At 45.9% G+C, this 26,985-nt stretch overlaps 1 protein-coding gene across 2 annotated transcripts; it reads right to left on the bottom strand.

Moving 5' to 3' along the window:
* Positions 1-356: 356 nt before the first annotated feature.
* Positions 357-26,903, bottom strand: rin2a (Ras and Rab interactor 2a). 2 transcript variants are annotated; one of them, XM_047029063.1, is made up of 12 exons: positions 26,659-26,903; positions 18,417-18,540; positions 14,849-14,949; positions 13,998-14,208; positions 13,586-13,697; positions 12,076-12,148; positions 11,628-11,719; positions 7,592-9,307; positions 3,838-4,146; positions 3,474-3,605; positions 3,061-3,224; positions 357-2,825 (listed from the first exon to the last, which is right to left on the bottom strand). In XM_047029063.1, exons 2-12 carry the CDS (start codon positions 18,474-18,476, stop codon positions 2,355-2,357), a joined length of 3,441 nt encoding a protein of 1,146 aa, XP_046885019.1. In that variant the 5' UTR covers positions 18,477-18,540; positions 26,659-26,903; the 3' UTR covers positions 357-2,354. The 2 variants fall into 2 exon arrangements, with proteins under 2 accessions (XP_046885019.1, XP_046885020.1); XM_047029064.1 differs by lacking the exons at positions 18,417-18,540; positions 26,659-26,903 and adding an exon at positions 15,637-18,403.
* Between the last annotated feature and the right edge of the window lie 82 nt (positions 26,904-26,985).

The following is a 26,985-nucleotide window of genomic DNA, read 5'->3' as shown; positions in this document are numbered from 1 at the left end:
ACTAAAACGTTCCTCCACTTACCTGCGTAAATGCTGATGTGCCTCTCCAGTTGTGGAATTTTGAAACGTTGCGCGCTCATTTTGAGTCCAGGAGCGATGTTTGACCTCTCTAGACTTAGACCCCCCCCCCCCCCCCAAAAAAAGATCAAAACAACAGGTCGGGGGGTCGATACATTTATATATCGTTCTTACTTGTAATAGTAAATATTACTCTACGCCCTGGAGAAGAAGTTGACCCCCTGATTGTTTTTATTTTAGACCCCCACGATGGTCATTGTATAATAAATTCGCACTCCGTATACACAACCAAATCAATTCTGTGGCTGTAGATCAATTGTTGTAGGGTTGTTGCTAATAAAAGAAAACACATTTGATTCATGACCAACATTTATTGAGTGCAAAAGAGTAATTGTAATATTATCATTCAATGACATACACTGACAATAAGGAACAATAACTTGTGGATCTGCAACGTGAAATTGGAGAAAAACACCTGTGAACAGTCCCTGCACAGATATAATACTAATATTGTTAGAGTAGCATTTACTTATCCGCACAAGTCCGTTACAATTTAGATTATTATTTTTTGACTCTCAAACGGCTAAAGCTCCCAAACATTTTGATATACTCAATTTCAACATGAGTTAGCATATTGCATACCATGTCGCCTTCCAACTGAGCTCTGGCTGCATTTCTTCTTCCAGCTCTTTGTAATCCTCTCAGGCCAACTCCCATAATGTCAATTTACATTTCAAAATGTAAACGCTTACACTCCCTGCAAGTACAAATTCATGTGTAAAATTCTGGTGATACATTTAACTTAAGTACTTATCTTCTTGCTCTTCCACCATTCTCTTCTTTCTTCCTTTTATCAGAATTGTTGAATTCTGTACTTTCAAGCTTCCATGACAGTGATCCTCACTCTACCAGCCAAAAGCCTTACACACCTGCAACTGTGCGTGTGTGTGTGTGAGAGAGAGAGAGAGAGAGAGAGAGTGTGTCCGTGTATGACCTCAGCCCTGCTTAAGAGTCAACACAACCAAATCACATAGCAATTCTACAAAGTACTGTAAGCTACAGTGAATATCTGTCCATCAGACATGTCCTGTAATATCTCATGGCCATGGCAACGTTTTTCCTGGCGCCATGGACATGAAGTCCCTGGTTTGGTCAATCAAGAAAACCCATTGCTTTAAAGTGGGGATGGGCATATTAAACTATTTCACTGTTCCAGTGATCTTTCATTCTTTATTTACATTTCCAAAATCTCTCTAAATTATTGTAGGTTTTATTTGAAAATTGTATATTTATATGAATCAAGTCTAATCTAGTCTAAGCAATCCAGTCATGTAGCCTGTCTCAGAGCTCAGACAATTATTAAATGTAATATTATTATTAACATTAGAGCTTGAAACGAATCCCCATTCGACCATATGCCCATCCCTACTACAGACTATAGACAGTACAGTATCATGATATCCAATATCTCCTGGATAATAATATAATAAAACATGAATCAATAACTCTTTTTCAATCACTGGCCGACAATGCCTGCCTCAAACATATTTCACACATTTAAAAAAATCAAAGCACATGCAGTTATAAGAAGACTACACATTCTGTATATGATAATAATATCACCTCATGCAGTCTACCAGCAACTGCAACAACTAAATAACAATCAACAAGATTCTGCAGTATATTCACTACTGTTTAAGTATAAGTACACTTGTGGGTTAGGTTCTGTGTGAGTGTGTCATCAAACTTCACTACATCGTACTAAGACAGAACAGAATACTCAAGTGGCCCTAAGCAGCATTTTATAATGCCTTTTACTTTTTCTGCTTCCTCAGTACTTAGCAGTGTCTTCTAGGTGTCACCGGGGGCGGGTTGACAGGCATACTAAGTGTTTGCCATAACACAGATGGTTTTTAAGTCAAGTTGATGGCAGTTCCCTGGGTGAATTCATGCTCTGAGCCTCGTTAGTCATCACTTGGCTTCCTCACGTGCCACGTTGAGCAACCTCAAATAGAGATGCAGAATTAAAATCCCTGATTCCAGCTCCATCTGTCACATTTCCTTCCTTCCCTCTTCTCTCTCCTTCGGCTCACAGACACATCTTTCCATTTAGAGGTAGTCCACTAAGACAAGCATAGCCCACAGGGGAAGACAGACCAGCTTGGTTTAGCACAGCCTGGTTCAGCACAGTCCAGCATGCTCCATGTCAGGTCACTTCATGTTACTTTAGCCTAGTTAGATCCAGTTAACACAAGTTCAAGCATATTGGACATAGTGAGATGTAGGTTTAAACGGAGTGAGTTGAGAAGATCCACATTCCAACTGTCCTCAAAGTGTCAGATTGATATGGAGTTTCCATTGTGCTGGTTTGGGGGCAGACTGAGGCCAAGGCTGGGGCTGAGGCCCAGGTTAAGGTTGGGGTGGGGTTTGGAGGTGGTCAGAGTGAGGTCATTGAGGTTGGACTGGAGGTCAGAGGTCACGGCAAGTTCATTGAGGTTCAGGGTGAGGTCGAGAGGGGCGGCCGAAGACTCGTTAAGAGTTATCACTCGTCTAAATACGAAGTGGAACGGCGATGACTGGGCTCGGCTGTGGACCTCGGCTTTGATCTTCTGAGGGTGTGTGTCGGGGGCCAGCTGCTGGCTGGTGCCCTCTGTCAGCAGGAAGAGTGCATAGTTCTCCGGGTCGGAAACTTTGAACTTTTCGGCGCAGATCTTGCAGACTTCTTCGGCGGTGGAGTAAGGGCGCACCAGCAGTGTTTTGGCCGTGCAGCCGCTGTCCAGCTCTTGCAGTGCCACCCTCAGGTAGTTCTGTGGATTGGTTTAAAGTTGAACGGTTAAATGTTGAAGTAACGTTGAACCCTTTTTCAAACTCACAAATCAGAAAACCCTTGCAAGGATGGGGATGATGAAGAGTCTTAAAACATGAACATTCACACATCTGGGTGTGTGCGAGAGCGATCAGAGAGCCACGATGTGCATCCCAGAGAGAGAATAAAAAGAGATGTTTGTGAGAGTGAATTAGCGCACGTGCGCGTGTGTGTACCTGGAAGTCGTCCACAGAGGGCGCCAAGCGTTGGGTGGTGCGTCGGCGGTGCCACTGGTGGAGTGTGTTGCGTGTCTCTGAGCTGAGGATGCGAGCAGCCTGCTCTTCCTGGAAGTTCCTGATCAGGGACATGGCCCCATAGGCGCTGGTCAGGTAGTAGCCACCTACGAAGAGACACACAGCCCGACTTTGAAACGGAATCATGACATCACTGCTCTGGCAGCTACGTCACTAAACTTTGCAATGACAACGCTAGCTTTCCACCGACGTCACGACAACTTTACACTGGCGATGCTGACCTTATGATGTCACAACTTTGCAAAGTCACATTGGTTTCAACACAAATGTTTCAACTATCAAGCATACATACAGACCTCTAGAAGTGTGCATGCGCGTGTGTGTATGTTTTGTACCTTCTCCATTGAGCAGAGAGGGGTCCAGGAGCTCCATCATGTAGAGGATCTCATTGTCTAGTTGCGGCATGTCACACTGAGCCAGCACATACGTCAGCATGGGCAGGAAATCATCTGCACCGTACAGGCGACCTGAACACACACACACACAAAAGAGTAAAAAGTGAGTATGTGGTGTATGTTTGTATTTCGATGGGCGGAGGCAGAATGTGCACGGATGGTTAACAAATCAGTCCACGTCCCAAATGAAACAACACAGCGTTTTCATGTCTATGAGCGTTTATGAACACATGTTCATTTTATGTATGTATGTCATCTTCATTTATGTACACGAGTTGGACTTTGTAGGATGCTGTGTGCCTACCCGAGTTGTCCTCCATGATGGTGTAGATGAGTTTACACACGCGCAGCAGCATGGTCACCTTCTTCTCTGGAGAGTAAAGCTTGCACATGGTGTGGAACTTGTGGCGGATCTTCTCTATGGCAACCGGGTCTGGAGGGAGGGCATCGGCCACACCCATTTCCCGGGGCTGCCTGGCTTTGGCCAATGAGAGGTTCTCCTTGAGCTCCTGCCACCCCCCGCTGCGCACCTGGAACTCCTGGAGGGCCGCCCCCACCACACCTTTGAGGGGCTTCAGGACACACTTGTGCATGGCCTTCTCCAGAACCTGGTCTGGATGGGGGGAAAAGGGAGGGAAACAAAGAGAAAGAGAGAAGAAGGGGGGGGGGGGGTAGGGAGAGGTTATTAGTTTCATGACAGTATAGTGTAGCTTGGCCAGTCTCCCGAGGGCAGTTGAGATCCTCTTTCTACCATGCCATCATGCTATTCGGTGGACTCAGCTTTTACAAGCTCAAAGCTCAGCTCAATAATATGACGAAGAAAAACCATGATATCATAGCACAAAAAAGAGAACCACAAAGCTGTATATGTGTCTGTGTCTGTGTGCTGACTGAGGCCAAGTCAGCAGGATTTGGAACATCTGTAGACCCAAGTGTTACTTCCTTTCCACTACGAGCTGGCCTCCATTTACACTCATGTGTAGGGGACTCAGTCCCGTCTCCCTCCCCTTCTCGGAAACACACACACACACCTCACTTTCTCTTCTTTCCCACTCCTTTTCAATGAAGCAGCAACATACACTTCTTCAGTCCTCCACTAGCATCGCAGCAGCAGGGGGATTGTATCAGTGTCTGTGACCTTGTCGACACATTTCCAGTTAGTAAAGCCTGGTGACCCAGCATTATGACTCGACTCTCACCCTGCTTTCAATGACCTTTCCTGTCAGGCCAGACATCCCCCACACATCATCAGGGATGCTCAGAATAGATGCTGCTGTCACACCGTTTCGAAGCAGTGATAAGAGAAATGGTCTTCTCTTCCTTTCCCTCAACCCGTATTTTTGATCATGTTGTGACGCAATGTGTCTCACTAATGCTAACTCGCTAGACATGCTGCATTAAAAGACTAAAAGGGTGAGTGTGCATTTGTTTTTTTGTGTGCCTAGCACATAGCCTGTTGGTGCTAACAAGAATTCTGGCATCCCCTCGTGCAAACCATCCAAACAACTTCACACACAAAACTGCACATCCTTGGATCTTGCGCAATACAGCGTCTGACTTCCAACTTCATACAGGGGCCGGGTTCTAGAGAAAATGGAGCCACAGACAGACAGAGATTCCTTGTTTCATAGTTACGTGTGTTAAGAGGATGCCAATACGTTTTGGTTGGTTGATAGCACCTTTCTTATTCCTTTCTTTCAGTTGCTACATTTCATTTACTCTTCAAACCTCACCATCTCCCTCTCTCTCTCTCCCTCTCTTTCTCTCAGCTGTCTTTTAAGTGCAGAGAAAGAGTGTGCCTTCAGGTTCCCTGCAGTTCGGTAAAAGGTTTAAAAAAACTCTGGAATGCACCGTTAGCAATCCTAGAGCTTGGGTACACACAAACTCTCAAACAGTTTTTCCACATGCAAGGTTTAAGCACACCTCAGGCTACTGCACCTCCAAACTAATTATCCTCTATATAAGCAAAGCAAAGCAAAAAGTAGGCTGTTCTGCAGCACAAGCTAGTATGACAACTGGAAACAGAAATACTCTGGAAGGAAACTTGAAATGTGTCCATAGTACATAGGATGACAATAATGTTTTTTCCTCAGTAGGTGACAGTGGAACAACTCGATAGAGGAGGAGAGGATAAGGAGACAGCCCTCTCAAGGCCGTTCGGTATCAGCAAAATACTTTCCACTTCCAATAAACAACTCCCACAGTTCCTACTCCCTTGCTTGTTTCAGTCATAACTCCCTCCTTGCAGTCCTTGAACATGGAAACGCGTATGCACATGCACGCACGCGGACAGGCAGTCAGACAGAGAAGGACAACAGAAATGGGAATCTATTCGCACATCCCACTCCATTCCAGCAGTCGTTGGGCCATAGACAACCTGTGTGGTACATTATGTAAATGAATAAATGTACAGCGTTACACACACAAACAAACACACGCACACAGTAAATGAAATGTAGCAACTGAAAGAAAGGAATAAGAAAGGTGCTATCAACCAACCAAAACTTATTGGCGCACACACACACACACACACACACACACACACACACACACACACACACACACCCCTGTGTGAGAAATCCCCTCAATTGGAGTTGTCTTTTGTGTTGTATTGGCTCGTTACGTCACACTCCCTTCACCTACAAAGATGGATCACCATGAAAGGTAAAGAGGACAAAGAGTTTCTGTCTCCCTGTGCAAAAATAACCTGCCACAATCTAGAGGAAAGGGTTGACTGGGATCTGAGCTGTCACTTAGTTGAAGGACTTCAACAGATATGCAATCTTTGTTGACTTCCTTGTAGAGTTCGACGTCCCTAAATAGTCGGGGTCAACTGAAAAGCAATGAGGGGAAAAAAATCCTCTCCTATAGTATCTTCCTAATTTCAGATTGTACAGCATTTTTCTACAAGGAACAAGGGTTAGGGGGTTACATTTACGTACAGAATGCCAAGCACTAAACGATAACAAACAAAAACCACAAGGAACCTACAAAACCAGAACTTGAGATCTTCCTGTTATTGTTTATGACACACAGCATATAGATGAAGTAGCTGTGTGTTGTCATGGAGAGAAGCACTGCTCTGTGGACCGGAGAGACACAAGGGTCTCTATTCTCCCAGTCTTCCTATCCCTATGGGTAGAGCAGCTCAGAGAATACACATAAGACAGGCAGAGAGTGGGAGAGGGAAACAAGGAGAGAGTCGCAGAGAGAGACTATGAGAGAGAGAGATTGTGAGAAACAGCGAGAGAGAACGAGAGAGAGAGAGAGAGAGAGAGAGAGAGAGAGAGAGAGAGAGAGAGAGAGAGAGAGAGAGAGAGAGAGAGAAAGAGACGGATGGAGTAAGAGGCCTGTTTGCATTTAGGATCGAAGGAACGGGACTGAAAAGAAAGAAAGATGGAGTTTGGCCAACTTGGCAGACTGCCACGAGACCACATTTAGTAAGACTATTTTCAGTCAGTGACTCTCTGACGGAGACACTGCTACAACAACACATTACAAAATAGGGATGAAAGTCTTCAGAAAACAATGTGACAACATTCAAACCACGCACCAAATGTATCCATTTCTATATTTCCATGGCAACTTTCCCAAGAAACAGGTTTGTTAGGGACATTTGGAAGCCCTTTATTAGTCTGTTGTCAATAATAATATGCTGATGCTGTGTGTGTATGAGTGTACATCACATCACACCTCAAGGGGCCAAAATTAGCAGCTCATGGTAAAACCCCAAATGTTAGTGCGTTGGCTGATAACGTCATTTCCCTCCACTCATTCATGAACACGAGAGTCAAATCATCCCACATCCCCAAAACCCCAGGAAAGTCTTCCAACTTACATCCACACACAAACTCTATGTCTCTCTCTCTCGTCCAACCGCTCTCTCCCACTACCCTGCCCAGGGTTCACGGTTACCTTTTATTGTCCCACGAGGGAAATGTTGCTTTGCATTCAGGCTTCACATAGTAACAGAATACAAAAGGACAACATCAACATCTAAACACTACCTCCACCCCACCCCCTCCCCCAGCTCCATCCACCCCCTGCCCCCAACTCACCTATCTGATCCTCGGGGATGAGTGTCTCAATGGGTGGCTCCAGCTCGGAGCTCTGGCGCAGGTAGCTCTTCATCTGGGTGATGAACTGGCGCAGCGTCTGCAGCAGCTCCAGGCCCGAGGAGTGGCACTGCCAGGCCTGGCTGCCTCCCCCCTCCTGCAGGTAGCTCAGGTAGTCCTGCACCAGGCAGCCAAAGTAGGAGCCCTTGTCCCGGGCCAGCTCCAGGACCCTCCGCACCGCCCGCTTCTCGGGGGTCAGCAGGGAGCTGAACACCCCGCTCATCTTGCGCAGGTGGCCCCGGAACGCTCGCTGGATGACCAGGGCCCCGGCGCTGGCCCTGCGCTTGGTGCGGTGTCCGGGGGGCGTTATGGTCAAATCCTGGTCCTGGTCCTGGTCGCTCTCCAGGCTCACGCCGTCGTCCTGCTCCTCATCCTCCTCCTCCTCGTCCTCGTCCTCCATGCTGCTGTCGGGGTTGCGGGGGGGCGGGGGGAGGGAGAGGGGCAGGTGGGCGGAGTAGTCGGCGGCCGTGGGCGGGCTGGGGTCGTGGATCTGGGGGAAGAAGCCGTGGGTGAAGTCCAGAGAGTCCGACGAGTCGGTGGACAGGCTCATGTCGCTGAGGCGCTGACAGCCGCCCTCTACTCCTGCCGCTCCTCCTTTTACTCCTCCGCCTCCTCTCCCTCCCTCCCCCGCCACTCCCTCCTGCCGGGGAGGCAGCCGTTCCGGCGCGGGCTCGGGGTCTCCCTCGTCGGCGACGTTGCGCCGCGACATCTTCGCCAGGCCGAGCGAGACTGCGTTCTCGATGGTCCGGTCGTCCAGCGCCTCGTGCGAGTCGAGGTCGGCGCGGCAGGGCGACGGGGCGGGTTTGGGCCTCCGGGGCGAGGTGGAGAGCGAGGCGAGGGAGAGGGGGAGCGAGGGGCGGGGGATGGAGATGGGGGAGCTGATGCTGAGCCTTTTGGGGGGCGAGGAGGAGGGGCTGATGCTCAGAGAGGAACCCAGACGGGAGAGGAGGCTTCCGGTCCTCTCCCCTCCTCCCTTCTCCTTCTCCCCCTCCTTGAGAGGGTTGATCCAGCTGATCTTCTCTGGCATGCTGCGCTGGCGGCAAGGTGGGGCCGGCCGGCGGGGTGGCAGTCGGGGCGGTGGGGGCCGCAGGGGCCGAGGGGGCGGACAGCAAGTGGCGGCGTCAAGCTGACAGATGCTCTCGCAGTTCCCCGGTAGCTCGGAGGAGTCCTCGTCGTATAGGCGGCTGTCAGGGTTAGGGTGCTGGGGGCTCTGGCGAAGAGGGCTGTTCCCCGGGCTAGTCTTCAGGCTGAGAGGAGGGCTGCTTCTCGGACATTCCAGGCTGTCCTTGTGGTGTTCGTCGCCGGGACACTGAGCGCTGCTGGGAAGGTTCTCTGGACTGTGGTGGATGGTGCCGACAGGTGGAGCAGGTCGCTGGTGTTTGGTGGGAGTCGGAGGGGTGTGGGGTGTTCTGTGGCCCCCCTCCGGGTGGTGTACCTTCAAGAAGAGGGGGTTGATGAAGCACAGGGCTCCGTTGGACTGGCAGCACTCCAGCTCTGAGGGGGTCCTGGTGCGCAGTAATGGCCGCTCCTTGCCGTGGGAGGCCGCGTCCGTGGAAACAGCCCTCTGTTTTGCAGCGGGCGCAGCGGGTTGGGCGCACACCCCCGACAACCAGGAGACGGTGTGTGTCCTGGGGCGGCTCCTGTCAGAATCCCAGAAGCCTGTGGGGCAGAGAGAGAGGGGGAGGTCATAAAGCAACGCTACACCGATGCCACAGTATTACAGCACTGATAGGCTTCTGGTGCAGAGCCCAAATCACAGCCGCACTCACATGAAGCACCACTGCAAATGCTTACTGAAGCACCATGGCAAAAGTCGGACACAGCCAAAAAGCCGTTGACTTCGTTAGTGACATAGACCCCAGTTTATAACACTTCAGAGCTGACAGAACGACCTTGTATGTAGTGCATCACAGTGCCAACAGTAACAATAGTCCCGTTGACAACAGCCTACACACATGCAAAACATTACACCATCCACACACACTTCCCAGTAAATCAATGCATTTAGACAAAGGCAATGTTTTACTTGTATTTAAGTAGCGATTGAAGGTCATTCGAATTCGAAAGACGAATAGCAAGCAGCCATACAGTTAGACACGGCTAGTACCCTATAAAAGATGCAGCCAACAATTACAGTGGGCAACAACAAAAAAACACAGACTGTATGAGACAGTTGACACTGAATGAGTCTGCTGAGACAGTGTTCTAAGTACAATACTGGCCTTAAAGCAGTACCAGACACAGCTATTCACAACTCGCAGCTCACTGGAACTAAAGAGAAGAGACCCAGAGATAAAGAGGATAGACAGAAAATGGGAAACGTTGCCTTACTTACAGCAGGTAGAGAACAGTACGGCTCTCAAACTTCAATCTTTTTTTTATTTTTTTTTATGTTATACCCAGTGTTTGAGGATTCTAGAATACACTGCTGCCTCTACACACTCTGAAGTTTAACTGTTGTCTCTCTCTCTCTCTCTCTCTGTGTTATGACTCACACATGCCAATGTGTGTGTGTGGGTGGACTGGCCCTGGAGCAGTCCCTCCTCCCATTACTCCTCCTCTCTCAGACACACACATCTTTTTTTTCTACCTCTTTTACTCCTCCCTTCATTTACAATCGTTACCCAACTCTCAGTTTGTGTCAATGTTTGTCATCAAAGTTCCATTGTAGTGTCCACTGTTTTGTAGGATGTTTCATTTCTGAGAACGACATTTAATCATCGGCAAATGTTCCCAACAAAAATACAACCCAGAGAACATTTTATTTCGTAACGCATCTATCTGAACGGTATATAGATGCTTGATTATCTATCAAAACATGTTAAACAAGTTTCGACAAACCCTGAACCATCTGAACAATCTGTCCCCATCATAAATCGTTAATTGCGTAAGCATAAACGGATAATCCTCGAGACAATCCACATGGTGTTACCACAACACCTTACCTAAAACACGGACGGACAAAGTATTTGAATAGTGTCACCATTCAAAGTAGCGGGGAAGGCATTATCCAAACTGTGTCACTCAAAAACTTGAATGACTGAGAGTGGTGTAGCAGATGTGGGGAAAATGCTCTCTAACTTAATTAACAGTGGCTCGATGACAGCTAGGTGAACCGGGGACAGTGGAAAAGCAGGAGATCCATGGTTTCAATCGAAAACAAGCAGACCCTGGATAGAGACACAGGAGATAGGAAGGCGAGTGTTTGGCCTACGGATCCAAATATACAGACTATTCCTCACAGAGAGATCAAATGAGCTATGGTGTTTTAGTCACAGCTCAGTGTAGTGGCTGAAGATGGACACGTCAACAGAGCCAAGGAATTATTCAGGGGTCTAATGAAGTCAGCGCCCCACTGTGTGCTTGACTGTTTGACGTTGTTCCACGTCACACAGGTACACACACGGGTAGGGTTACACTTTTCAGACGTCAGTTCAGTTTGCAGACGTAGCTCATCTTCAGCTGTTCATCCTTTAACAGCGTCAGAGTTGGCTTGTATAAACCTCCGCGCACACACACACACACAGAACACTGCATTGTCTTAGCTTTCCGACAGTCTCCTCACGTTCCCAAGAGGAGAAAACCCCTCACAACAAGCCCGTTGTGTGTGTGTCTGTGCGCAAGCACTGAGTGATCTCTCGAAACCACCACGCTGAGGTAAGGATGTCATCAAACTAGGGGTTTATCAGCTCTACACACAAACTCATTGAGAGCCAGCCAGCCAGCGTGGCACTGGGGGTCTGGCACATAAAGCACATTGCAGATATCGTATTCATCTATGAGTCACAGCTTAAAGACCCCAGTAAGGCCTATTCTGAAGGTCCAGAGGCCCCAGGGCTTGCCTGATTTTGTGCCCAGCCAAGCATCAGTGATCTGGGCCTGGGAGAGTCATTGTTTCACGGACTGACTCACTAAGCCCTGTCACACAAGGGGGGATGGGTCATGAGCCCTGTGGAAGCTGAACTGATAAGGTCCATACCTGCTCCAAGCTTGGCCACCTCTTGTAGATCTGATGGGGTCTTCGCTGAAGAGATGGCTTCTGGCAGTTTCAGGGTAAAAGGTAAGACGTCCCTGAAGGAAACGAAGCAATGATTTCAGGATCAGAGAACTTGGATATATCATACAAAACCGGGGAGAAGGATGCGGGGAAGACGCAAGTTGGGTATAATCAGGATCTACAGAAACTACTGAAAATGCAGTGTGTGTGTGCGTGTGTGTACTGTGTATGTGCCGCTGGATGACAGTGTACTTCATTAACATCTGCTTTCGTTTTGTTTTCAGGTAAACTGTGAACGTGTTTTGATGCAGTGGAAGAAAGCGTGTTCAGCTGACATGTGACTGTTCCAACACTTAGTTTTTCATATGCAGCTCTTTACATGACAAACGTTGTTTTCAAGTGTAGCAGCACAAGTCCCCAGGCATCTCACCTGCTGATACAGCAGAAAGCCACGAGCCGGAACAGGTCTGCAAAGCTGAGGCCAGATCCCTCCAGGGAGAACGCTGGGGAGAGAGAACCACATTCTCAAAACCAGAACCGGAAAACCAGACGGTCATTCCTGATGCTTTGATAGTTCCTGCAGAAGTTCCTGCTGTGTCCATACCAGAAAACTCCAACATTACGTGAGGGTGAGATGTTTTAAGTGAAAACTAGAATAAGAACACCGTGTTCAGATGCAGTTTTAAAAGGATCACAATTTGGTTTCACAAGCAGCATTACTGGAATCCCCCAGCTGAATCCCTCTATTAAAAAAAATACTTATAGCAAGGGAGATTAGCACACATCTGCTGTGGTCATACATGAGGAGTTCATAAGAGGACAGTTTTAGGAGACACACACACAGAGAGAACCAACTGTAAACAACCACTGTTTATCTCCTTAGCTCTCTCTCTCCACCTCTATATCCCTCCCTCACTATTACTTGGAAAACTAAATAAACAGGAAACAGAAAACCCAGAAAACCCCGCCATGAAAATGTGAAAACAGAAAAGCAAGCATTTTCCTTTAAGAAATAACCCCACACAGGTATCTACATGAGATTTTAGTGGAAAATACTAAAGATGTGGAGACATGATAAGTGACAAAGAACATTGGTGATTTCTGTATTGACAACCCATTGAATACTAAGTTGCCATTAACAAAATTCCTACATTGGAAAAGCCAAAACTGATGGAAAATGTAAATTCAAAGTAAATTCCACACTGTGTAGCTTAAATTGAGCAAGGTAGGGGTGAGGCTTGTTTTCCTGGCAGGCTGGCATGGTTGGACTGGTTCTGTATGCCTACGCCCATGCGTCTGGCACACACACACACACACACACACACACACACACACACAGTGTACAGCTGTCTACAGCAGGCTAGCACACACACACCCAGTGTCTCTAACTGCAATAACGAATTAAGTACAACTAAAAATAATCTCAGTTGTTAAGAGCAGCACACACCCAACAAATAGCCTAGTCCAACTCCTCCAGTTCACCATGACCTCCCCTCCGAATGCACAGAAAGAAAGGGGATACATTAGAGAGAGTTTGCTTCGTTTTTAGGCCTCAACCAAAACCGGACTGGGTCTGCTGCTCATGTTTGACAAGAGAATGCAGACAGTCGCAACAGTCACAGGACAAAAATAAAACAGGTCAATTTAGCTGTCTCAGTACTTTCCAATCGCCGAGGGGTTGGGAAAATCCAATCTAGTGCTCTAGGTCTGGGCAATGAGGTCTACACAGGAGGAGTGGAATGCTCTCACAGCCTCCTCCCTCAGCAGTGTTGCAGGATGTCTAATTCAGTCCAGGCCTAAACAACAGAGATCCTTATAGAGCCAATGCTTATATATTTCAACAAAACACAGCAGAACGCATACATGACGCCTCAACCTAAAAGTAGTGTAAGTTATGATGTCTTCAAGTGGGGATGGAAAGCGTGACTTGAGGTGCTTACTGTATTGACTCTCTTTGACAGGAAAATCCCGGACAGGTGTCTCAGAGTCTGGGTCCATGCGCAGCGATATCACCTTCCTCTGCAGGGTCGTCGACTTCCTCACCAGGAACGTCTGGAGCGGCAGGGAGGAGAACAACAGCCTTGTTGAGAATCACAGCTGTTTCGGTGTGCGTCTCATCTCGTCCCTCATGAGGGTTTGAGGTTATCAGTGACGTCGGGTGCCGGATACGGCTCAACAGAGTGTCATTGTTTATTCAGAGGCCGATAACCTTTGAAGCTGTAGGCGTTTTGTCACAGTTATTTTACTCATGGCTGATAGAGTAAGGTCAAATGGTTCACGTAGAAAAGCCGGACTGCCTTGTGTCTACGGTGGGCGGGAGAGGTCGGAGGTCAGGGACGGCGGGTGTCTCACCCCGGGGGGATGGCTCTGCAGGATGCGCGTGGCGTCGGCGTGGTTCAGCCCCAGCTGCAGCCAGACGCCGTGCGTCTGGATCAGCCTGTCCAGCACGCTCATCAGTCTGTGCAGCGAGTCGTAGCCCGAATCCCGGGCCCTCGCCGGGCCCGTCCCGATGCCGGCGGAGGGAGGGGAGCGCTGGAACAGACAGGCAACTTCCCCTTGTAGTCTGAAGAAGGGTCAGCGTGAGAGAGAGGGGGGGGGGGGGGTTAGGAGAGGAGAGGAGAGGAGAGGGGGCGGGAGACAGACAGACGGGGTAATTCAGGTGAGGAGAGGGGAGAGAGGGGGGCGGGAGACAGAGAGAGAGAGGTGAGAAGAGAGTGGAGGGAAGAGAAAGGAGAGAGAAACAGTAATCATTAAAAATCCCCTATCCATTTCCGGAACAAATCTACTGCCAACTAATCGGACACTGTTGCTGTTCCACAGAAATACCTCATACGGCCCCCGTTAAGAGGAACTGCCAAGGCTACACACTTACGTTCAGACAGAAGGCATGAAGGTGTGAGTAAGTGTCTATAGTGTCTACAATGGTTTCAGACAGCTCCTGGGAACAATGACATCATGACACTTGCCACTCTGCACATGAAGGAATGAAGCTAAGTATCTCCACCTTTTGGTTTAGATGAGAACTACAGAGAAGCCTAAACTATGAAATCCTGCTGGGAGGATTCCATACAATAAGTGTCCAGGTCACAGCAGATGGAAATATCAAACAACAAGCAGGCCATTATGTGCGAAATAGGATGTGAGAAAATGTAGGCAGAAGTTCACACACAGGACATGTCTTATACACACACACACACACTCACCCTTGCAGTGTAACAGTGCCAGGATCTCTCACTGCTGGCTCTGCCTTCTGTACCATCTCCTTCTTCAGGGTGCCAATCTCCCAGGCAAACGAGTCAATCAGCTACGAACAGACATGTAAACAGGAAGTAAATTTGGGAGACAGAAATTTGAGATGGAAATTAAATGAAATATGAGAAAGAGGAAGAAATTAGATGCGAGAAATATACAAAAAGAGTAAAGTAGAAAGACAAGATAAAGAAAGAGCGAGCGAGCGACTCGTTTTGAGGGAGTCGTGTGTGAAAAAGTGGGTGAAAGCGTATTTCTTGTGTTTGCTTGTGAGACACGCTGGAATTCATTCCTGCAAACCCTGTGGCTGGAAAAAGATCAGCCACCCCCAGAGAGTGCGTGTGTGTGTGTGTGTGTACAGTGTGAATGTGTGTGTGTAATTTCACCACTTCCCATTTTCTTTAACAGGACAACAGAAAGGAGAGCAGAAAAGAATGAAGAGAAAAAGTACGAAAACAGGAGCCCGGCAGCATACCACATCTCTTCATGAAGGGAATAAAACGTCAACATCATTACATGACGTAATATTATGAAGAATATAGCAAAACTCTACCCCCACACTTGTGCACGCTCATTCTAAAAGAGCACAGTCACACTGACATTCACACAAGAGGGTTGTCAGTAATGAGAACATCCATGTGATGATACAAGCCTTAGCGAGGGGGTTAACAGACAAAGTGTTTTCTACACGTTCACGCCACTTAGAAGCAGCCAATTCAAGAATATTTGGGCAGTACTCAACAGATTTGACCGGCTTCCCACTTCTCCTTGAACCCATCCAAACACTGCTGAATCTGTGCTTCTAAGTCTTCCACACAGGCCAAGCTGACCACTCCAGAGCCTAGGGGGCTGAGCCAGCAAGATATACACGTCCACTCACAGTCTAACGTGGACTGAACCTCCGTCAGCAAACCACACACACACACAAAAAGACAAATAACAGACACACATGGACACACACATGGACACACACAGGCATGCCTGCCTTTCTAGAAACAAATAACAAGTAGTACAAAGTAGAGAAATATACCATTTGTAACAAAGACATTTGCCAAAATGTTTCCATTTAAATACTTTGCTTTCCTAGGCTAGCTTTATGTGTCTACAACCTGTATAGGATTCTGCAGTATATTACCTGCCTCTGAACTTATCTTCTATAAATATCTTTAAAAGGTATGAAATAGTCTGACATTAGCTAAGAAATGTTTTTGAGAAAATAATTTGTGTGCTGATTGAATCCACTAATGTGACGACTGTGTCATGATTTAAACATGCATGCAAACCTAGCTGGAGTGTCACTTGTTCCATTTCCCCAAAATACGACTGACTGAATTGCCAGTTTTGCACGGTTTTGCGCAATGGTCATGTGTTGTGCAACCTTGTTCACAAATGTTTTCCTGGGTCGGGTAAAAAAAAATGAAGAAGAAAGGCTGGGTAACAGAGAGAAGATTGAAGGACCTGTCTGCTGGTATGTGTTGTGCGGAGAGGTCCAGTCACCCCTGCCATCCAACCTCACTGTACCACCTCAGGAGGTGCACCCAAGCTAATGAAGTCCTGAAGTCTAGGATTTTTTAATGACAAATACAGCACCCGCTCAGTGTCCCCCCCCCCCCCCATTCCCCCTTTCTGCCGAACGTAATTTTTTTTACAAGGAAAGTGTGATGCCTGTGGCCAGATTTGGCTGGACTGGCGCAGCCGAGAGAGAGTAGGGTCCAGCCCCTAACACACAGTCACTGCTGTCAACAACAGTGGAGCAGCCTGCTCACATGGCTCAGAGGGGAAAGCCTGTGTGCTGGGCTCGAGCTGTGGAGCTGCTCTGCTCAGGAGGTCAAACAAACACACATGTACAAAGACGATGGACTACTCCCAGTGTGCGTTCTCATTTGAACTATTGCCAGGGTGATACTGCCACATGGCAAGATATAGGTCACATGACGGCATATTATCTTGTTTTATTTTTTATTTTATTCATGTTAGGCATTCCTCTTTCATCTTCCACCATGTCTGGGAGCACATGAGTTGAGGGTGATTTAGGGTCGAGCAGATGAGTAACAGGTTGAGGTCGGACAGATTTTGTCTGAGTCTGGTCCTGGCGACCCCTCCTCTGCTGTACATTCTCCTGTCCTATCCTCTCTCCTGTAGCATTGATCTTCTTCATGTCTCTTCTCAGCCCCTTTTCCCACCTCCCTGCTTCTCCTCACAACATAGGATGGCTGGTTTTTAAACGGCAGTAAAATTGAGTGATTTCTTGGAGTTTAAGGGTGTGTAAAAGTTATGTTTCTGAAAAAGATCCTTCTCTACTCACAGAGGGGTCAAGGACGATTTAGAGATTTATTGAAACTCAAAGAACTGCTTTTTGAAAATCTAAATATCCTTACTCTCGTACTTGCAAGGCCACTTCCAGTACAAGTCTGTTTGCTTTCTAACCTTCAATATTTGCACAACGAACCACTTCAAGCTTTAGAGACTTTTCAATATAAGATATCGATTGTACTTGGGGGAGGGGGGGGTGTACTTAAGTTAACCAAAGATGGAAAGTCAATGATGCACGGCTCCAGATTTCTCACATAGAAGAACGGCAGCCTGACTGTTCCACAGTTTGGGTTTTCTCCTCCGTTCTCTGTGCAGCGTGTACAGGCGTGGCGTGGCGACAAGTTGGCAGGTCTATAATCACGCCACCACTCAGAGAGATAACAGGCTTTTACACACAGTTTACCCAGTCATAATATATGGCTAACAGGGAGGGCCTAGCTTTGAACTTGCCTGATGCGTTAGCCAAAGTTGCTAGCTAACAACAGATCCAACACACCCAACACAGCCCCAGCCTACAACTACAGTTCAAAGCTTTAGTATGAGGGAGAAGATAAGTGTGTGGGGGCAGAGAGACAAAAGATGCCTGTTCATAGCTCAGTGACTGAGGTCATCTAACCATCAAAAAGTCAGTCCATGCAAAAAAAATTAAAACCTTTTTGAAGCAGGAACTAAGTACTGTGACATCACATCAATTTAGCCTTATGATATCAACCATTTGGTTCTATGACAAAAGCTACTCAGTCTATAACAGCTCTGACTGAAGCCCATTACCATCATTCAAAATGCAAACTCAGTGATGTAGCCCTAACAAAGTGACACATTTCCCTAATTTGACTACATTTGCCAAAGAGTTTAATTATTTTTATATCGTACGTTCATATAATTTCTCTTTACTTGCTGATAGTGCTTTCTCTGTCAGGTCATGGCTTATTTGACAGTTATTCTGGCAAAACCTTCTTTTATCTTACTCAAATGAACTGTATAACACAGCTCAACATCACATGAACAGAAAGTATAACCAAAACCTTTCAACAATTACGAACTATCCTCCCTCTTATTTCTATCCTTCCTCTATCCTTCTCTTCTCATCTCTGTCGCTCTCCCTTTGACCCTAACAGAGTGGAGAAGTAGTTACTAGGTGGCTTATCAAGATAATGGCATTCTCCGGAGACATCCATGGTCTAAAACCACATAGTTAAATGTACATACCTTGAAAAAGCTGCCTTTTCTCTCCCTCTGGCAGGGCTGGCCCAGTGCATCAGCGGACATGCTGTCTGTCTGTCCGACAGCTGTCTGTCTGGCCTCCGTGCCGTCTGTGTGTCTGCTAGGGGCTCTGTAGGGTAGAAAGAGGAACAGTCATTCTTCCAGTGGAGATCTGGATCCTAGAGAAACCTAGACTGGCCTTTATCAGTCACACCAATCTATCCTTTGGAAAGATTGTTGAGTGCACCTTTAAAGAGTCTGGTCGAATTGTTTAACATGTCATTTACTGGTAAAAGCTCATACAATACACACAGACATACTGTAAAAGAAACTGTCAAAGAGCCCTCTCTGTCTCCCACATATACGCTCATCCCTGACCCATATGTTGTAGGTCTCAGCACACCAGAAAGCTTTGATATGGGCCAGCTGTGTGCACCCTCCCATCCTGAGAGAACCAGACACAGTGAAACCACCAATACTATTAGACAACAGCTCTATCCAGCATGTCCTCACATACTCAAGTATGTTGTAGTCAAGTCGTAGTGAAGTGACAACTGTTTTTTGGGGCTAAAGGGGGTCTACGTTAGGATGAACCCAAACAGGAAAACATCTGCATCTCAGGCCTAGGCTAGCTTTGATCAGGTTGCCAAAGAAGCTGTTCAATCCAAACCCACACACATACACACACACACCTGTTGTCATTCCCAACTTACTGCTGGATGGACTGACCAGCTGCTAGGACTGAAAAAGGTTTGAAAAACATCGGATTCGATTTCTTTGTTGCCATGCGTTCCTCAGGAAATAGCAGAGGAAAGAGAAGGCAGAAGGGAGGGAGAGGGAGAGCTTGTTGGCTCTGGGAAGTATTTCCTGAAAAGCAGAAGGCTTTTGCACACTCTTCTGGTTCCTCTCCCCCTTTCTGTTTTTACAGGTCCCTGGGGGGGTGCTGTCATCATGTTGTTGCTGCACTCAAGCATGCACGTGAACATCCATCTTGTCACGGCTAAACATAAGGGACATGACATAGGGTTTTGTAATATGTGTGTGTGTGTGTGTGTGTGTGTGTGTAAGAGTGCAAGAGTGTTCTCTAACCAGTGTATCCAAACTACACAGAATACAGACACACACAAGGCCTGGTAAACAGGAAGGCCCCTGTGGTCACCAATTGAGGCAAAATAAACTAGGGACAGTAATTATAACAACGACTCACAAAAAGCATTGCTAAATGAAACAAAGTAGTGAAAAAAACAAGCCAGATTTGAGAAATATCTTAAATAACCAAAACAAAATGATCTGCCAGATCTGGGGTAAATTCCAAGTCTGGTATCAATTCAAATGTGAAAACTTTGTTCAACAGCTGAAAAGGAAGAACAAATAATCCTATCCTGAGTGGAGCTGCAGTTGAGAATCTTTTAGAATATTACTTTTATTTTCCCACCACACCTACTGTAGCTGTGAGTTTCATGCCTGAAAGGAAGTCTGTGTGCAGACCTGAAAGACCTACACATGCTTTTACAGCCCACTACATTTCTCATTTCCTCTGTTCCAAGTCTCCGCAAGCCCACTCAATCCCACCCAGCCCCTAGTCTAACCCAACCCATCTAGCTATCCCTTACCCAGGTGTAGCAAGGGGTCATGTCAACAGGGAAGGTCACAGGAATGACAGTGGTATGATGGCCATAAATAGCATAAACTAACCTGCAGTGCTAGGGATATGAGCCGGACATCCATGTTTACACTGCCAAGAACTGCAGATAAGTTCCAAATATACAGCTCAGGAAAAAGTTGTTATGGAATATTTTGAGTGAGGAATAGAAAGGTAAAGGGGGAGTCAGATGGCTGAGCGGTGAGGGAGTTGGGCTAGTAATCAGAAGGTTGCTGGATCGATTCCCCGCCGTGTCAAATGATGTTGTGTCCTTGGGCAAGGCACTTCACCCTACTTGCCTCGGGGGGAATGTCCCTGTACTTACTGTAAGTCGCTCTGGATAAGAGCGTCTGCTAAATGACTAATTGTAAATGTAAAATTTAAGAGGCCACTGCAATCTTTACCCTTCTATTCCTTACACAAAATTGTCCTTATCCACTTTTTTTTATAAATGAAAGAAAAAGGTGCAGTTGTCTCTCAATTTTCCCCCAGAGCTGTATCTTAACAAAAAGGTGTGATAATGTTGCATGCATGCGTGAATGCAGTGAGGTCATTGTATTATGGTTTCAAAAGTCGCTTTTAGAATGAGGTACCGTCACTAGCTTTGGGATTAAAACAATGGTATAGTAAAATGTCAATAAAAGGAAGGCTATCAGTGTTTCCCACACACAGACTAATTTGTGGCGGTGCGCCACAGAATCAACACCGGCCGCCACACATTGCGTTTCGTAAAACATTTTTTTTTAATCGCTATTTAGGTTCAAACACGCAGCGTATTCGTTCAGCTGCATTTCCTTTCCCCTGCTCTCCCTCCGTCTCTCTGTCACTCATGCGTCTTTCCCACATATGCACACAGTCACTACGTCAGCACACGTTAGCAACAATGCATACACATGCCGTTCTAGTAAGACCGACAGATATCAGCGAGCCTTCAGCATTAGTGCCGTAGCTAAAAGTCGAGGAAAGTTGAGGCTACTTTTCGCTAAGTACCTTACTCACATTTACATTTAGTCATTTAGCAGACGCTCTTATCCAGAGCGACTTACAGTACTCGAAGTTTCCCCTTCGTTCTTTTGGTGAGAAGTCTCAAGAGCTAGCTACTTACTCGGCGTCATGGAGCCAACCAGTTAAATAGTTGTTTACCACTAGCGTTGCTACATGCATAATGCAGAAATGATGTTAGTTGTTGTTAATTTGTGAAGGTGTGAATCATTTTGGATTAATATTTAATGTAACAAATTATTAACAAATTAACTGTGTAACGAATTATTAACGAAGGAATTATTACGACACGACCCCCCCCCCCCCCCCCCCCCCCCCCCCCCCCGGTCTGACAACCCCCACCCCTCCCCGCCACAATTAGATTTCTAATCTGTGGGAAACACTGGCTATGGTACTATTTCATGAGGTTGACTGAATACGAATACCTAAATAATAGTGACTTGCTCAATATTGGTATCAGTGTGAAGTCTAATTGACATCATCAAGCTCAGGCACAATCAGTTACAATACCAATGGTCACCACTATCAATGCAGACTAGTCAAGAGATAAGAAAGGTGAAGAAACTGACACAAAGCACAGGAAAAACAAGGAAAATGGGAAAGAAACAAACAGAATATGTGAAATAGAAAGTTTGAGAAGCAAGCCAGGAAAATAACAGCGACTACCAGAAATGAGTAAAAGGAGGAGGAGTTTTTCTAATGAAGGGTTTAGCAGTGTAGTCATTGACCACAAAAGCACTGACGCATTCTCAAGTTAGGATCCACTGACATAGTAAAGGACACAATCACAAGTCAGCAGAGTAGAAGGGGTTTACACACATTGGGAAACTCACGCACCATAATCTAACATGCTAGCAACTCACACGTCTTCAATACACTCTTAACTTGTGAGTTAAACCCATAAAGTATGGCTATCTAGACTTGCAGAATGACACATTCCATTTCAGCTAAGCTGCTCAATTCCAACTGGTATGTGTATTTAATCTCTGTCGGGGACCAAAATGAGCCTAGAACTAGCCTAAACTACATTGCAACTTTAATGAAGGTGGGGTTTTTGTGCAACTTTTATGTAGACAGAACTGGGTGACTGAAAAATCATGTACAACATGGCAGATGCTAATACTATAGGACTTCATATATATTCCCGCTCAGTGCATGCATCACTTTCAGACATCATTGTTAACAGTGTGTTCTGATGCTCAGGCCTGGGGAACCCTCAACGATTGTCTGTTTCTCAGCTTCAGGCTACAGCATTAACAAGACCAAACCTGAGGGTTAAAACATGAATCAACTTGAGTTAAGCAAGCCAAGACTTTGGTTTTCTAAAGCCCACACAAGGCTCACAGTTGGCCATTACACCTGTGCGAACTGTGTAATCCTGTCTCCTGTTGTCACCTTACAAGAGGATGTTTAGGTCAGTAATTTAGTATCAAGTCATAAAACCACATCCATGGTTCACCCAACCTTTACAATTATACTTTGAATCTTATAGAATATAGTTGTTTATGTTTGTAGGTTTTGTCAGTTTTTATGAGCAGCGGAAACACACACATTTAAAGTAATTTGGCATTATGTGGGTTTGTGTGTGCTACCTTATAATTAAAACCCTGCTGTTTTATAGGTCTCCCCACATACTAACCGTCAACTAGGTCCAGACCCAGGTTTACAGTACAGGGACCAAGGCAGGGGGAAGGTCTACTCCAGTTCCTACCACAGATGGAGTGATAGAGGAATGAGAGAAACAGACAGCTTTACTCTGTTTGCTGTAAACATTGTAGACAAAGGAAAACCACAATATGATGCATAACTAGGTTCTCTTGGATCATTTGTTTCCTCAATGTGTGTGTGTCTGTGTGTGTGTTTGGTGGATCCCTACATCGTGTCCTGCAATGTAAATCACATTAGCAGGCCTGGCTGAGCCAGCCAAGAAATCAACACGCTTAGAATAACTCCACTTCTGGGTCTAGAGAAGTTGACCAAACCAACAACCAAGCCAGTTAACAATCTGGGAAAGTCCTTGTCTGGTTAGTGGTGAAACTGAGGGCAGGAGTAGCCATTTTGGTTCTTTCAATAAAGGGCTATGTTAGGCTCCCTCAAAAGTGTGTCACATTCCTTTGCTCCCAACTATGTCTGGGTGTGCCCCTGCTTTCAGAAGGTACCGCTACGAAAAGACGAGCAGTGGATGGAAAACCAGACAGCTACACACTAAGTGCACTCTGACTGACAAGAGAAGGGGTTCTTCTGCGGTAGTGGTCCCCACCACCCATCCACACCCACCCACACCCACACTCCCACTCCCACTCCCCACCACACAGGATGACTTGCGACTACTAGACTAGCCATCAAATCATCAGCATCGCACATGCACACATACACACAACCCCTAAGATATCACCACACCTGAACCCACATCTCTCAAAGTCAGTGGGATTTTGCTGACCTCTGCAAGCCTAACCTATTTTGGTACAGTGGGCTAGAATACCACAGTGTCCTGCTCAGATTTAAGGCTACACTGAAATAATCCTAAAGCAATGCTTAAGATGTGATGAGTCTCATCATCCATGCTCAACTTGATCATTAGTTGCTGATGGTTGGAGTTGACCTAGTTCTGGCACAATACAAACCAACTGGTTTCTCTACCCAACTCGTACGGGACACAGTTATTTAGTTGTAAGCAGAACCAAGTTAGCTAGCTTCATCAGATAACTAAATTGTTGTCTTAGGACAGTTGTGAAAGGCTTTATGCCAACTTCCTTACGGTAACATAAGGAAATTGGTAACATGTATCGTCATGCAAGTCCTTGGTTCTGACTGGCACAGATTCCTCAGTTAAGAGTTGGTTTCCTTCACCATCCCCCAAGTATTTTTTATCCTGTTCTTCCTTTGTTTCTGTGTGGAAGAGTGTGTGTGTCTGTCTGTGGATATTTCCATCTGTATGAAAAAGCCGATGGGGGGGGGGGGGGGGGGGGGGGGGGGGGGGGAGTATTCACCATCTTTTCATCTCTCCCAGATACAGAGATGACCGAAGCACTTCTACACTGGTTACAACGTCAGCAGACAGCTGGAACGAGACACAAGCAGGGAACAAAAAAAAATGCAGACCAATTGGAAAAGTCTGAAACCCTATCTTGGAGGCCGGATGAGTCTCTGTGAGTGAAGTGCTTCAGAGACGGAGCTCGCCAAAGCTGCTGCTTAGACCTGCTCCAGGTTCAGAGGATCGTCTGGTGATGCCTTGATTGAGGTTGGAGTGGTGGTGAGGTAGTCCAATCTGCCAATGGCACGTGTCACAGATATAGCTGCACTGCTGTTACGGTCATTCAAAAGGTTAACAGTCTGTTTACTGATACCCTCAATAGTAAATGGCACCGTTACAAAATCAAAAAAATATTCTCTATGATGGTGTATGATGCACTTCAGGAAAAAACTAAGTGCAGGACTGAGGACATTTTACAGTAACTTGTCACACAAGTATTGCATAAGAGGACTTACGGCCAAGGCTATCTGGTTAAAGAATGCACAAACTAAGTAGGCTATCCCGTAATGTGGGGAACTAATAAACAATCATTGTCTGCAGATTTGTGTGAAACACTTTCATGGCAGCTTAGCCATTAAGGGTGTTTACACATGCAGGAATATTCGCTAATCATGAGCTGAAATTCAACACTTGCATTATTATTTTTGATGTATTTCACACCACCAACTCAATAGGGCTCAAACTTCCAAATAAAGTGACACTAAAAGTCAACTGGCATTGTATTAGCTCAATCAGAAGTTCTCTTCCTCTCTCACACACACACACACATGTTGTTGACATTGGTGTGGATCCCAAACCAGTGAAGCTGTAACCAAGGACCACTATGTCCACAAAAAGCTGCAGCCTCATAGCCCAGACACAACACAGACAACAACTGTTAAAAACTCTCAACTCTTACCAACATACCTTCTGGTGCCACGTTTACGTTGACAGTATTTACCAAAGAGTGGAAGCTCCATGAGGGTGAATGAGCAGCATTAGAAGAAGTGCAAACTGGAGTGACTTACTGCCTTCCAGCACGTAACACAGGTCAACCTCCTAACTGCTATGAATGTGGCCCAGTGTTGCTGAATGAAGCAACACTGGATGTGCCTGCATTAGCCTACTACCTACCTACATACAAGAAACCTACAGAAAAGGGGATAGTGCTATTCAATTGCACTGAACTGAAAATGTTTGGGTCTGTTTAAAATCTAGGCTATACCTTCAAGGAAGATGGAAGCCTCTTATCTCAGTTAAAGATTAGGTATCTCGCACTGTCTCAAACTGTTAAGTGTTGCATAGGCCTAACAAGGATGACCACAGCCCCTCCCTGGAGCAGCTGGTCAAAATCGGCAAACCTCAGCTATGCTACATTGTAACAACTCCTGATTGAGGACAAATTGGGAAGTGGGGAAGCACTATAAGCTGCAAAGAGGAGAAGAAGGGGAAACCTTTTTGGGAAACGTCATGGGCCACCTGCCTTTGCACACTTTATGAATTCCAAAACTGGGATTCAGCTTTAATGTACCCCCCTTCCTTTAGGCAAAAGCTTTAAGCTCATTAACAGATTTCAGAGCACACTGGAAAACGAAGGTGTTTGTTTTTCACTCAAGTCTTGAGAAGTTAGTGATCAAATATAATAAACAAGATAACAAGTTCTCAACGCAGTTTGTCAAAACACTCAAATTACAGCAATATCCAACTTGTGTCTAGCAGAGTGAAATTAATAATTTAAAAGATAAGAAAGTCAGCTGTACAAAGTAGCCTACCACTCCTCGTTTAACAGCCGACTCAAGGTACGGCTCAGCCTAAATGACTCAGCCGCTTAAGAGAAAGCAAATATGCCCGTCCTGAAGCACAATGTGCTTTGCACTATAACTCCTTTGGTATCCAAAGACATTAACAGAACTCATTGGGTCAATTATCACATCGCTCAATGACATATGAGCATTCTTTGAAAGGAAAGAAAGTATTGGCCATTTAAATGCAACAAGTATTTATTCATATGACAGTATTAAAACTGTATTGTAGGCCTAACGTTTTAGGATTTCATGATGAGTAGCCTAGGTGAACAACCCTGTACTACGCCGCGGTAGGCTACCTCACTTTCCAAAGCAAGAAACAGTGAGTAATTATTATATCCGTAAACTGTTAGTCTATAGGAAAGTTACACTACGGAATAACTGCAGTCTATGCACTATTTACCCCTCTACATTATAGCCCATCATCATTATTGCCTATCGTCACCCATTTACTATCAAAGTTGAGACGGCAGGCAACAGGTGCTGAATAGCAATGTTTTGTAAACGACGTTTGAGTATCATATCCTAAATTTACGAGTTGTGGTGTATACCCAATTTAAAATAAATGTGATAAACCAGACTATCGCAATCTTCAATAATATTTCAAAGACAATGAACTTAGAATCAGGTTAAATAAAAAACATATAGGCCTATAGTCGAGCCTACAAATAAAACCCATCTGAAAGTGACAACCAAGACAAACACGGACCATTTGTGCACTAACGACTATCCAACAATAATACAAAGACAAACTGTCAACACAAGACAAACTTTTCAACTACTTACCCTCTGTTACGTGCCAAGTCGGTTGAAGCCTCTACAGCAACAACATTGTTGTATTCTTGAAAAATATCACAACATGCTTAAAATATTCCATCGTGACATGTTGTATTGACTTGGTTTAATGTTAGTAGAGAGAAAATAAGGTAAGCCGAAATGCTCCTCAGTGGCGGCGGGTTTGTCCATGATTTGCCATAGTTCCTTTCCTACCGCCCCTTCCTTCCCCCATCGCGCATGCGACCTTTCTTGGATAACAAAACTGGGGGAGTAAAGTGAAATCCGTGTTGTCTTTCACGTCACGTGCTCTCCTGAAATGACTCGAGTGTAAACTAG

The sequence above is a fragment of the Hypomesus transpacificus genome, chromosome 11 (genome assembly GCF_021917145.1).
Source record: "Hypomesus transpacificus isolate Combined female chromosome 11, fHypTra1, whole genome shotgun sequence".
In the NCBI taxonomy this organism is placed as follows: domain Eukaryota; kingdom Metazoa; phylum Chordata; class Actinopteri; order Osmeriformes; family Osmeridae; genus Hypomesus; species Hypomesus transpacificus.
This window is presented reverse-complemented; position numbering and strand designations above follow the sequence as displayed.

Coding starts and splice junctions, on each gene's coding strand:
- rin2a (XM_047029063.1), bottom strand. CDS start 18,476: ATGTCCGCTGATGCACTGGGCCAGCCCTGCCAGAGGGAGAGAAAAGGC. Junction 3,606..3,837: donor CATCATGGAGGACAACTCGG/GTAGGCACACAG, acceptor GTGTGTGTTCAG/GTCGCCTGTACGGTGCAGAT. Junction 3,225..3,473: donor CTCTCTGCTCAATGGAGAAG/GTACAAAACATA, acceptor GTCTCTTCGTAG/GTGGCTACTACCTGACCAGC.